General features: G+C 39.1%; 1 protein-coding gene across 1 annotated transcript; it reads right to left on the reverse strand.

Moving 5' to 3' along the window:
• Positions 1 to 6,011: 6,011 nt before the first annotated feature.
• On the reverse strand, positions 6,012 to 12,163 carry gpr61 (G protein-coupled receptor 61). Its single transcript, XM_026912903.3, has 3 exons — positions 11,853 to 12,163; positions 11,492 to 11,659; positions 6,012 to 9,258 (listed from the first exon to the last, which is right to left on the reverse strand). Exon 3 carries the CDS (start codon positions 8,964 to 8,966, stop codon positions 7,587 to 7,589), a length of 1,380 nt encoding a protein of 459 aa, XP_026768704.1. The 5' UTR covers positions 8,967 to 9,258; positions 11,492 to 11,659; positions 11,853 to 12,163; the 3' UTR covers positions 6,012 to 7,586.
• Positions 12,164 to 13,163: the final 1,000 nt, after the last annotated feature.

Genomic DNA, 13,163 nt, shown 5'->3' on the forward strand with positions numbered 1-13,163 from the left:
AGCTGACACAGTGCCTGGTGATGATGGTGGTCATAGGATTTAATAGGGGGTGCAGTTGGTGCATTTGCACCCTCTACTGTAGGGATTCAGATTCATTCATTCATTCATTCATTCATGCGTGCATCTTCAGTAAACATTTTATCCTGGTCAGGGATGTGGTGAAACTGAAGTCTTTCCCCAAAACACTAGGTGTAAGGAGGAAATATACACTGCATATACCCTAAGCCAGTCCTTCACACACATATTCACACACTCATTCACACCTAAAGGCAATTTCGAGCCACCAGTACACCTACCTACATGTTTTGTTGTTGTTGATTGTTTGATTGTTTGTTTTTGTGTTCTTTTTGTGGTGGGAGGAAACCTGAGAACTTGGAAGAAACCCATGCAAAAGCCACCCAGGAAATAGAAAATGGATTTTTTTTTTCCAGTACATTTTTCCTCTGTGGGTCTCTATCATTCGACACATTCAGTCATCGGGTGACAAATTGATTTATATACCAAAATACCAAATCACACAGAAAAAAAAGTTCGTTTTTAATTTTAAAGTTTCTGAAGATAATGATATACAGAATAAATAGATATTTGTTTAATTATAAACATGTTGACTATAAAAATGTTATCAAAGTCCAGGTTAAAACTTCTGTTTGCTTAGCTCATAATTTATGAAAAAACGTACTATCACAAGTCTTCACAATTAAATAATATTTTTTGTATTTATTGATTTAAATGTCTTCATGAGGTTGTGAAAATTTATACGACACTGCAGTTGAATTCTTGATTTTGATTGGTCAGAAAGTGTTTATTATTTTTCTACAACAATAGCTCTGAGAATAGTGCCATCTGTAATTCAAATCACAGGTTTATATTAATGTGCACAGTCTAATAAATTATCGTTTCACCAGAAAGTTATGCAAGAACATGTAAGGCAGACAATCAACATAATCTAAGCCTAATAATGAATGGATTAAAAACATGTAATAAAATAAAACATATAATGTGGTGAAGCTTGGTGGCATTTATTTAACACATTTATTGAAGTTTTCCACTACAGGAGAGTCTTCTCAGTCGTCATACTGTCTGGTTTCTTGGTAATATGACAAGCTGCTTTATTTGTATTGTTAAATTTAAGAGAGAGGGGGAAAAGTGAGCCTGGTGAGTTTAGACCTGCTATAACATAAATGATTATCAGAACTAACTTTTCTTTGCAAAAGTTCCACAACATTAAATGTAAAACCTATGGCATGCCATTCATTAATAAATAAACAAATTGTAATGGAAAATTGTCAGATTCACACTTACTTAAGGAATTCTAAGAAAACCCAAAACACATGCTACTAGTTTCTCATTGCTGATTTCCTCCATTTTTTAAATTGTGAATAGTAGAAGGTGAATAGTATCATGGAAAAATATGCTACTAGTCATTGGCTGCATGTTTCAGTGTCAGCGCCTTTTGGATTGAATGCCTATTGGTGGTTACCTTTTAAAATAAAAACCCAAACATTTATAATTTTTGCTCACTAACTGACTGACTAACTAAGTCCCGTTGTTGAAACGCACAGTGCGAAGTCTAGCTAGCTGTATTTCAATCTAGTTACCCTTAGCTTACAAGCAGTGAGCAATACCGGGGACATTCTGTGATATACATGCATCTGCTCCATTTGTTCGCAAACTACCCCGCATCTGCATCATTTTGGGATAGTTAGAGAGAGTCACAAACTACCCCACATCAGCATCATTATGGGAAAGTTAGAAAGAGTCGCAAACTACCCCACATCTGCATCATTTTGTTTATCTTGATGTTTATCACCCAGGGTCCCAGGTTCAATCCTCAGTTATCCATTTGTCTGTGTGGAGTTTAGCATGTTCTCCCCATGTCTGCCTGGGTCTCTTCCTGGGTTGTCTGGTTTCCCCTCACTTCCCAAAAACATAATTTTGAGTTAGCTAACCCCCCTAGGTGTGAATGAGTGTGTGAATATGTGTGTATGGTGCCCTGCAGTGAACTGGCATCCCATCCAGGTTGTATTCCTGCCTGCTGCTCAGTATTTCTTGGATCGGCTTGGGATTCACCACCACCACCCCCCTGACCAGGATAAAGCAGTTACTCGAGATGAATGAGCAAACAAATGAATGAATAAATGAAATGCTACTCTATTACTTTAAAAAAAAAAAAAATCAAGTTAATTGCCAGTTTTGTTAAGATGTCCCAAGCAGCCGTTATTATACAGAGAATCCAAAAGAAACTTCAGCTCCTGAAAAGTGTTTGTTTCCCGAAACAGCTCCTAACATTGGAAATGTGAACAGATAATAAGCCCATCCAAACAAACAAAAAAATTCTTTACTAATTAGAATTTACACTTTTTTTGTAGTAGTTGATAAGTCAGACAAGTTTGGTACAGTGGTTAAGGGAAAAGGGGTGGAGACAGTTGGGGTGAGGAGAACCAACTATCCAGTTGAATAAAATTGCAGAGATATAAATTCCTTCTGGTGAACTTGGTTTGCTGTCTAAATTTTGCTGCTAATTTTGTATTGGAGGTACAAATCTAGCACAGATAACAAGTAATGAATGTCACCCCTAATTCTTCACTTACCTCCAGTAGAGTGAAATGAGTTAATCTGTATGTAAATATTTATTCGAAATACCAGGATATGTGTTTATCCATAAATTTAAATCACAAGTGATGTAATATGGCTGCCATGGATGCAGTTTTCAGGTATGAAATTTACTTTTGTTTACATTTTGTAGGAAACAGTACATCATAAGTTGACACAAGCTACAGAGGCACTGGACACACGGTTTAAGGAAAGTTGGCGTGATGCTAAGGTGTGCTTTTTTCCGATCATGCTGTTACACTTTTCTCCATCCTGCTACTACTGAGACAGTTTTTTCCACCTAAATTAGTTGTTGTCTTGTGTAGATATTTTAGATCTTGCCACTGTATTGTTGCACCATGATCCTGAGGAAAAAAACACTTTATTCCAATGTAAACATATGGAGAAATGACAATACAAACCCACTTAAAATCACTTGACTTGGCCATTTATTAATTCTTCCATTTACCTTTAGTAACCACTTTATCTTGATTAGGGTCACGGGTTGATCCAAAGCCTCCTCCAGGAACACTGGATGTGAGGTGGAAATACAGCCTGGATAGTAGTCCAGTGCATCACAGGACACCATGCACGTGTACCCATACACACACACACACACACACATCCTCATTCACACCTAGGGGCAATTTAGAGAAACTCCACACAGACAGTATCCCTAGCTCAGAGTCTGTGCAAAAGTCTTGCAAAGTCACATGCAAAGAAATGCTGTAGAGCAATAATGAAAGTAAAAGTCAATATTTGGTGTGACAACACTTTGCTTAAAAAAAAATAGTAGTCTCAGTACAATAAGGAAATTAGCCGATAAGTTTTACTGAGCATCTTGCAGAATCAGCCACAGTTCTTCTGAAGACTTTGACTGTTACACTTGCTTCTTATTTTTGCAGCAAAACCCAGCAGCCTTCATTATGCTTTTTGTCTGAAAAGTGGTCTCTTACGTAACATGCTGCTTTCTTTACTGACATACAAACATTTTTCTATAACATTTAACATTTTGTGCTGGAAAACTAATGTTTGGAAATCTAAAATGTTTTTGTACTGACTGATAATATAGAAGTCAGAAAATCAAAATCTATAATAAAGTTTGTACTAAAAAAATAGGGTACCTAAGACTTTTGCACAGTACTGTGTGCATATATATATATATATATATATATATATATATATATATATATATATATATATATATGTGTGTGTGTGTGTGTGTGTGTGTATATATTTCTGTTATCATAGCTAGACAGCAAAAGCTGCCAAGCTGCCATAATGTATGCTTAGAAATAGCTGCATATGAACTCATTTTCCATCAAAATTGAATTTTTGGTCAAAACAGCTAGACTTCACCATGCTGTATTCCATGTTATCACATCAGTGTCGTCTACAGAATGCTCAATCAATGTGTGAACGTCAGTTTGTACTAGCGGCCTGACTTGACTCAGCTACTGCAAATCCAAGAGATGAACATGAGATGAATGTAGTCAGAGTAGTACTTTTATTCTTCCTTAACAAATATGAAAATTAACATAGTTCATATTTAGTATTTTTTCCTCACTGTAATAGGAAAGGCTGTACAAAATTAAAACAACCTGATACAAACCCTGGCCTGTTCGCCATTGTGTTCCTCCATCATGTGTGATAAATGGTTGAAGAAGTGGTCTGCTGCTAATGCTCACTACATTCAGCCTACAGAGCAATGTGGCAGCGGATAAGTTACCATGGAAACACCAAGTTCCTCCGCACTTGCAAATAAATCCTGCGCAGATCAGTCCAGGCTGCATGTGTCTGGCCTGCTCGTACAGGCTGAAGAATAGGATTAAATTTCTACAAATGATGGTCCTGATCATATTAAAATGGCTTTCTCATAGTTACAGGAGGAAAAAGGTTTCATGCAAAAGAATTATAACTTAAAGTGTTAAAGGCAACACCTGAGGCTCTCTCAGTTTGCTCTTAGACCAGAGAGCTAGTACACCATAAAAGAAAATAGCATATATACATAAAAAGATAACTGCAGTGGTAATGGTACATATAAAGATGCATTTTTTTGGTAAGTTCATGCCTTTACTTTATATATTTTATACTTCATATATTTGTTCATTTTATTAATTTCATCTTACTAGTAATTAATTATTTTAGTAAAGAAATTTGGGCTTGTATAGGAAATCATCATCATCGTTTACAAATGCCTGTAGTGTAGCATGTTTGTGTTTCATCTGGCAATTCGTCAGAAAGTACACTTTGAATTTATTGTGAAATTAAGGGCAAGAGTACCATCAACCTCATAACCAGTAAAGATTATATACTGAGAGATTGGCCTGCTATTGTGAGAGAATGAGTGTTCTCTCGTGTTCTTTCTAGGTGTTGTCAAACCAGTAACACGTAACACTTTTAACGTTTTAACCATGCTGAAAATGACTCACAAAGCTCACAGAACACCTTTATCCCTTGTCTCAAGTGAAAGGTCAGAGTGTTTGAACTTCACCACTAGGGGCCTCCCTCTTACCTCCTCACCTCCCAAACATCAAAGCACAAAAATCTGAGCAGTATGGTGGAGGTGGGTGGATAATAAGTGAAGGTCTGCAAACATTGTGCTTGTACTTACCCCCTCTTCCTGTGCTAACCTTCATTTCCATTCTCACCCTACCCATAACTTTATTTATTAAAGTTGCAAGCATTAGTGTAATCCTGTGTTATTTGATTTAGGCTGCACATCCTAAGGATATCATGATGTGAACAATCTTTTCTGCTTATGACTATTTTGGTCAATAAAAGGATAGCAATTATAAACAACAGGTTCTTAGCTTTAAGTGATAAAAAAAAAAGAGAGGCTGGTAAGGGAATGATGTTTACAGCTGTTATAATGTAAGTGATAACAGGAACTAACATATTCCACAATATTAAATATAACTATAAATAGTTAAACAGCATGACATATTGTTGGTTAATAAATTAAAAATTGTGATCTTTGGCAATTTGCTGTGGTATAAGTGAAATAAAACACTTCAGGACATGGTGTTATATGTCTGGCCAGATCACACCACTCCATCATGGATTATCTTCCTATAACAGCATGGCCCATCATGTTTTATTCTTTACTTGTCATAACTGCTTTGTTTAACCTTATAGCAGGGGTTCTCAAACTTTTGGGGCAAACGACCCCAAATGGACATTATGAATTTTCTGTGACCCCAAGCTTTAACCACCCCACATTTTTTTAAATTGCAGATTTATGATATAGGACTTCTGTAATATTAGAATATTTTATTACGTCAATAATATATGTATGTGTAATGTAAGTAAGTGACTGAAAATACAAAGGAATATAAAGGAGAATATACATATGCATATATATATATATATATAGAGAGAGAGAGAGAGAGAGAGAGAGAGAGAGAGAGAGAGAGAGAGTCTTTGATATTTCAAATATTAATTTGTAAAATAAATCAATGAAACAAAAGAGGAGATTGTGAGTTTCCCTCGTGACGCCGTTTCATAAATCAAGCAACCCCATGTGGGGTCACGAACCCTAGTCTGGGAACCCCTGCCTTGTTTTATGTGTAAAGCACCATGAGATTTTGGACTTGAAATAGCTTCTCTAGAATTTTCTACTGTATTTGTTAAAGTTAGTAATAGATTAGAATAGTAATAGAAAGAAAGAAATATACTTAAGAAGAAAAAGACTCATAGGGAGAAAATGGTATTATCAAGCTTAGTGGTAAAAGAGGGCAAAAGAACTTATCAACTTGTGTAAGTATTGCCTTTATTGTGTACTGTAGCCACAAAAAGTTGATACTCCTAATTCAACAGTTCTGTACTGCAGGGATCAGATCTGGGTTTACCGTTAAATAACAGGACATTGGCAGTGTCTATTCACAATCAGAAGAACCCCTACCTCTCTAGTAAACCCAAGCTACAATACTGCTCACCTTATAAGATCATTGGCGTTTGACTCTTTCAACAGCAGGATTTTTTCAAAGCTGATGGCTGCATACATCACAAGTCAAATACTCATGTGATCTGTTTTTCTTCATAGCACAGTACTCCTTAATGTGAGAAGCTAACCAGTCTGACACATTGTACCTGACTGCTATGTTTAAACAAAATGGCCTCCTTTGATCATTAAGACCTGTAACTTGTTTCCGATGTGTGAAACTGACTAGGAAAGTGGGTTGAAAGGCAAAATTAATTGACTTTTTCAGACCTGTTTTTATAAAGCTAAATAAGATCTTAGAGCACATTTATAGTGATCCATGCTCCCAGCTAACCCTGTCTGACCCAGTTATCTGATGCTTCCACTATTCTGATAATCAGGTGTTTCATAAAGCTCAAAGCCCGGAGGATACTGTGCTTGTCGTGTCACAAGGTGTAGAAAGTGTGTGACTTCTAGGGCAATGCTTGTTTTGTGTTTTTTCCAATTCAAAATGTTTCTCTATTTATATAGCCAAAGACCCAAACTCCATATATTTTCCTCCATTAAAAAAACTTCATGGTTCATGTTACATTTATGCCATAGTTGCATAAACCTCAGTATCTGGAACTTTGTAGGACACCATAGTTTATACACATGTTCATACATGTAGAAACTGTAAACCTGCATTACACTGTAATAGACAAGGGCCCATCAAGCCACCTCTGATAGTCACGTGGGTCATTTCACACTTCTAATGCCAAGTAGTAGGCCTAATTAAGCAATGGCTTGTTCCTGTAACAGGCAACCTCTCATATTCTTATAATTGGTGGACTGAAAAAATAAAGGATTAGTAACTAGTTGCAGTGATGAGATCATTTCTTGTCAGTCCCACGCAGAGCAACTGTTGTATATAAGCGGAGTTCTACCAGAATGCGTTCCATAAAATTGAATCCTAAAAATCAAACATTAGCCTTATCTCCAAATACAAAGTATCAGGCAGGTTATCAAAAAGAATTCACAACAAATTATTCTAACAATAAAAGACATATATTCCATAAATATTCTGTAAATATTAACCCTGCAGTTCAGACATTGTTTTGAAACAGTTGCCTGTTATATTGAGATCATTCAGCTGCTGCTGATCAATGAATTCTGACGTCTCTTCCATGATCTGTCCAGGAATGTGGAAGTCGACCGAAGGTCTGTGATGAGCAGAGAGAGTGTCCTCATCATCCTTCTGGGGGACGGAGATGCTTTGTGAGTTCCTGGGCCCCAGGTTACAACCGGTGCCCTGGAGGAACTGGAGGAAGTTCTCTTCGATAGAAGCCTCTCTGCTGGGCAACTGCTCTTCCTCGTCACGTGGCCTCCCCCACTTAAAGACGCATGCCACATTTCTTGCCAACTCCTCACGGATCTGCCGGTTCAGACAGCCATAGAAAATGGGATTGGAGGTGAAGCAAAAGTAACCTATCCAAGTGACCACGTCTTCTATTTGAGCCAGTGAAGCAGGAGAGGAGGCGACAATGGCTGAGTAGAGGTGAAAAGAGAAATAGGGGAGCCAGCAGCCTAGAAACTGACCCCCAACAGCCACCAGTACAACTGCCGCCTTACCACCACCAAATGTCCTCTGTGGTGTGTTGCGAGTTGTTGCAAGGCTTGCTGCTGTGCTGGAACGACTGCTTAAAGAGTCCGAACGAGGCCGTGGAGTCTCCACCCATGTAGGCACGGGACCTGGTTGCATAGCCGCTACTCTGGCTACCTTGAACATGTTACAGTAAACCACAAGAATGATAAATACCGGACAGAGGAAGTATATGAGTGCAAAGAGGAGCATAAAAACCAAGCGATGGGGCCCCCTATTCATCGAATGCAAAGAGCAGCATCTAGGTTCCAACACCAGGTTCGACTGCACTTCCTCCTCCCTCTGAAGCGTCCATCCCAGCAAAGGAAGAGTAGCCATGAGTGTTGCTTTGATCCATATGCCAACCAGAACAGATACTACCAGACCAATGGTCATTTTAACCTCATAGCGCATCGGGTGCACGATGTAGTAGTACCGCTCCACATTGATGGCTGAGATGGTGAGGATGGTGGCGCTGATAAGGCCAACACTCAAGCATAGGTATGCCTGACACACGGTTTCATTAAAGAACGCCTGCTCTGTCAACATCCCCAGAGGCATTAGCACTAAAGCAGCCAAGAGGTCCACCAGACACAGGTGGAAGACGAAGATGAACTTGTGCAGGCGCGGTGCCCTGGCAATGACTGCCATTATAGTCAGATTGCCTACCACAGCCAGGATGTCCATCAAGACCATGGTGCAGAGGGCCAGCATGTGGAAGAGAGTTCCATCATTGGTTAGAGACACTCCTGAGCCATTGGCCCAGCCACTATTGAGCTGACCGTGGCTTGTGAGGTTCCTCGGCGTGTGGAGGGAGGCAGAAGGATCCATGTGAGGATGGGATGAGGAGGTTGGTCAAAAATTACATTCATGGGCCTATCACCCATCCTCCTTTACCTGAGACAAGCCCAAGTAGAGGGCTTAACCGAGTCTGTATTATTAGTATAATGGCATGATGATGGAGTTTAAGCTTGATATTTAGCTTAGAGTTTGAACAATGCCATAGATTTGTCTCGATACATCTGGTTACCTCATTTTCAAGCATCGTTTTGGGTCTGCCTCCATGTTGGCAGAGACTCCGTCCTACTCAATGTCCAGTATCTTCTGACTGGAAGTGCTCTGCCTAAAGAATGAGAGAAAAGATGCTGATGTTCACATTAAATCAGATGAGCATTTTTCCTATATACTACTATATACCTAATATATTTTGTACACTTTTCTAGCTACAAGCTTCTGAATGTTAAAGGTTGCAATCAGATCCAACTCTCTATACTTTCGTGTATATGCACTTGCATGCACCAGTTTCCAATGGGAAAGCAAACTTTTGAACGCCATGACACAATGAGCTTCCCTGAAGCATGATATAGTCACTGAACCAAAAGATTTAATGGAATCCCATCTTTAAAAGTTATTATAGAGCTTTATCTAGAGCAGTTAGTGGTAAATAAACAGGCTATGTGAAAAGATCTGTGGTTGGTCATCACTCAGGTCAGCCAAATTCCCTCTCTCTGTGAACGTAGGCAGTTCTTGGCCACATCTATAACGAAATGCTAGAAGCCTGGCTTGCGAGAGTAGGGCACATGTAAATGTTGCAGCTTTAGAACTGAATATTTTACTGCGAATTTAAAAACTTGTCTTGACTTTTCCACAATCAATACCCTACTGCAATAAGAGAATTAAAAACACTTCAATATCCTTTTTCACCCATCAGATCTGTTCATTGTGATCAGTGATGTTACCCGAGCTCAAAGGCTAATCTGGATAGACTCTATTTTTGTAGGCATGGCAACTGATTTGCAGATCAAATTGATCAACATATTAATGACATAATGTTGTTAATGCACCTGTTCTCTTCATCTTTATTATTAGAAAATACTAAATGTCAAATGGTTCCAGGAAAGTGGGACAGCATTTGCAGCAAAGTGAAGCAGCATGTGCAGTTGACAACTATTTGAGAAAAATCAAACATAGGCTAATGGCAACGGCACTACACAGTAAGACTGCCATCTTGACCCACTTTGGGTTTAAAAAGATGGGCAATAACCTATTACATTCCGATTTACTGCACAGTGACTTTCAAAGAAAACCTCACAATACCCACAAAACACCAATTTCTAAAAGTTGATTAAGGTGAACCAGTCACCTTCAACTGTGTGCTCTTATGTGACAAAAAACATACATCATTGAAAGCAACATACAGAGCTGACCTCGACCTCGTTCACTCACTTTTACTTTAGACCTGAGGTTTAGTAGCATCATGAAGTAGTACACCAAACAAGAAAACAAGAAAAGGAAAACAAGAGTCGTCATAAGAATTGACAGATAATTGGTATATAATTGTCTGACATTTCTGAAGGCCATTTCTGAAGTTAAACGTCTTCAGCTAGGCTAAAATATTAATTTATGTCCTCAACATCTTTACAGATGTCATAAATACAGCCTATAATATTAAGTTTGGAGACTTCATTTTATTTAATTTTATGGAGATTTCATACAAGTGCTATAATACCGTCTATAAAACTCACTCAAATCCCACTCTTCTTATTCATTACACATTCTGGAGTAAATCTCTGATAACGTATTGGAAATAAGTCATCAAATAAATATTCATCAGTATATCAATCGAAAGAACTTTTCTGTAATATTTATATCATTGAGATGTCTAATGTCTGAACAATTTGTATTTGTTTGTATAGTAGGAAAACGATCACAAAGATCTTTGACATATGGAGAGAATTAGAACAAAGTTGGCTTTAAATAATACAAATATGCAACGTTCTAAATGCACACGCACAAAAATGAAAATACTTCTTCAAAATAAAGCTTGTGTGTTTCTGAACTTGGAAGCTGCAACCGGCAAAAAAAAAATAAAAAATCCCCGCCTGCCAGCTGAGAAATATATTAAATGCACATGACTAAAACCAACCCTAGCTTTTGACTTCTTTATCCCTTTCTTTTTCCTTACCGATCCCCCCACCCCCCTCCTCCAGAGATGTGCTGTGCTTATTGGTTTACAGAAATGTTTTTGTACAGCCCTACTGTTTTGGTCCTCATTGAACATGATGATATGAGGCCTGTGTACATTGCACAAAACACATTAAATATCCCAGCAAAGTCCCAAATTCATGACATTTAATAATGCAATATTATAGTACAAACACTGCACTTGCTCATCCAGAATATAGCACCAGTCACACAAATCCTGACCTGTCTATTTTTAGTCTATTTTCAGACCTATTTGTAGATTTCTGTGGAAATGTAACTGAAAGTCAGTGTGTTTACATAGTTCATATAGTTAATTAAAGCTTGTTGCATGGGAAAGTGTTGCAGAAGAATGCTGGAGAGGTTCAGACTACCTTGCCTTCACAGGAGGAGAGCAGGTGAGTTCAGATGAGTGCAGATTTGGCCCATGTGGCTGGAAACGGAGGCAGCAGAGCTGATGGATTGGGAACATACCCCAGCCTCCAGGAGGTTGCTATGGAGTGCAGGTCCAAGAGAGAGGTTCTCCTTCCACGCTCCTGATGCTGGTGTTGCACAAGCAGAGGCACAGAGAGAATGAGAGTGTGAAAAGGGATAGAGAGATGGGAGAGAGAGAGAGAGAGAGAGAGAGAGGCACCCGATACCTCTCCTCACCTGGTCCTTTCATCTCACTGCTACCCCCCTCTTCACCCACCTACCCACCCACCCACACATATACACACACACACACACACACACCATTCCATTCTGCCGATCAACGATGCTTCCTCCGCTAAACTGTGCTCCAGGCAGGCAGGCGGTCCAGGTGGTCAGGTTGCTGCTTGAGCCGATGAGTGGAAAGAGGAGCCGACGAAATCCTCTCTGCTTGGAGATCTGCCTTTAGCACACACACTCGCATGCACACGCTCACACATCCCCTCTGTCACACACACACACGCGCGCGCGCGCGCACGCACACATCCACGCATAAACATGTGCTCCCGTTCTCTCTCTCTCTCTCTCTCACACACACACACACACACACACAGGGTAATTGCAGATCAGTGTGTAGTGGAGAGGGATGCAGGCAGGCAGGCAGGCAGGCGCGAGGCACTCTTCACAGGGTCCTAGTGCGCCCTCACATTCCGAGTCACAGTTGTACACAGACAAACACAATGGGGTCAACATTCCTCAGAGACAGGTGAAAAAACGCAAAAGTATGAAAATAAATACGTTTTCTTCATAGCAATTCATAGTGGAAGCCCAGTCGAAATGGTTCTTCTGTGCCATCTGTCCATCCTTTCTCTGTACCACTTATCCTACACAGGGTCATGGGAGCCTATCACAGGGAACACAGGGGACACACTGGATGGGGTGCCAACCCCTGGAGCATGGGGAGAACATGCAATCTCTCTACACACACACACACACACACACACACACAACCGTGGAAATACAGGGCAAACATGCTAGCCACTAAACCAACATGCCTCCTTGTACTAGAAGACTGAGAGTTCAAATCCAAAGAACCATTGTTAGGCCCTTGAGAAAGCCCTTTACCATCAATTACTCATATAACAGAATGACAAATGTATGTGAAAGTCTTGTCACTAGGGTCAGCTTATTTAGGTATGCTGGAAAACTGACAAGTGGTGCCGGCATGAATAGTGAATTAAACCCTAATACTCTTGTATACAACTTTCATTCATTCATCTTCAGTAACTGCACAAAGAACATTCACAGAATGCCATATTAATCTTTTAGTTAGTCTTGCTACACAGTCCTAACCATCTTTATAATGTAATATTATTTGTCCCTGCACTCTCCTCTATTTTCTAAGTCTTAATTAAAAAAAAAAGATTATCTTAATATACGTCATTCCTCAGTGCATTTTTACAAGATTCTCTCAGATTAAACACAAATCAGTGTTTAATCAGTGTTTAATCTGCTGATTGAAAGTTAGTATCTGTTAACAGTAAACTGATCCACTACAAAAGCCAGTGAGACATCTACATATGAATAATATTAAAAATAGGCAACAAATTGAGCTATTATTATGCCAATAAACAA

This window comes from Pangasianodon hypophthalmus, chromosome 8 (assembly GCF_027358585.1).
Source record: "Pangasianodon hypophthalmus isolate fPanHyp1 chromosome 8, fPanHyp1.pri, whole genome shotgun sequence".
Taxonomy (NCBI): domain Eukaryota; kingdom Metazoa; phylum Chordata; class Actinopteri; order Siluriformes; family Pangasiidae; genus Pangasianodon; species Pangasianodon hypophthalmus.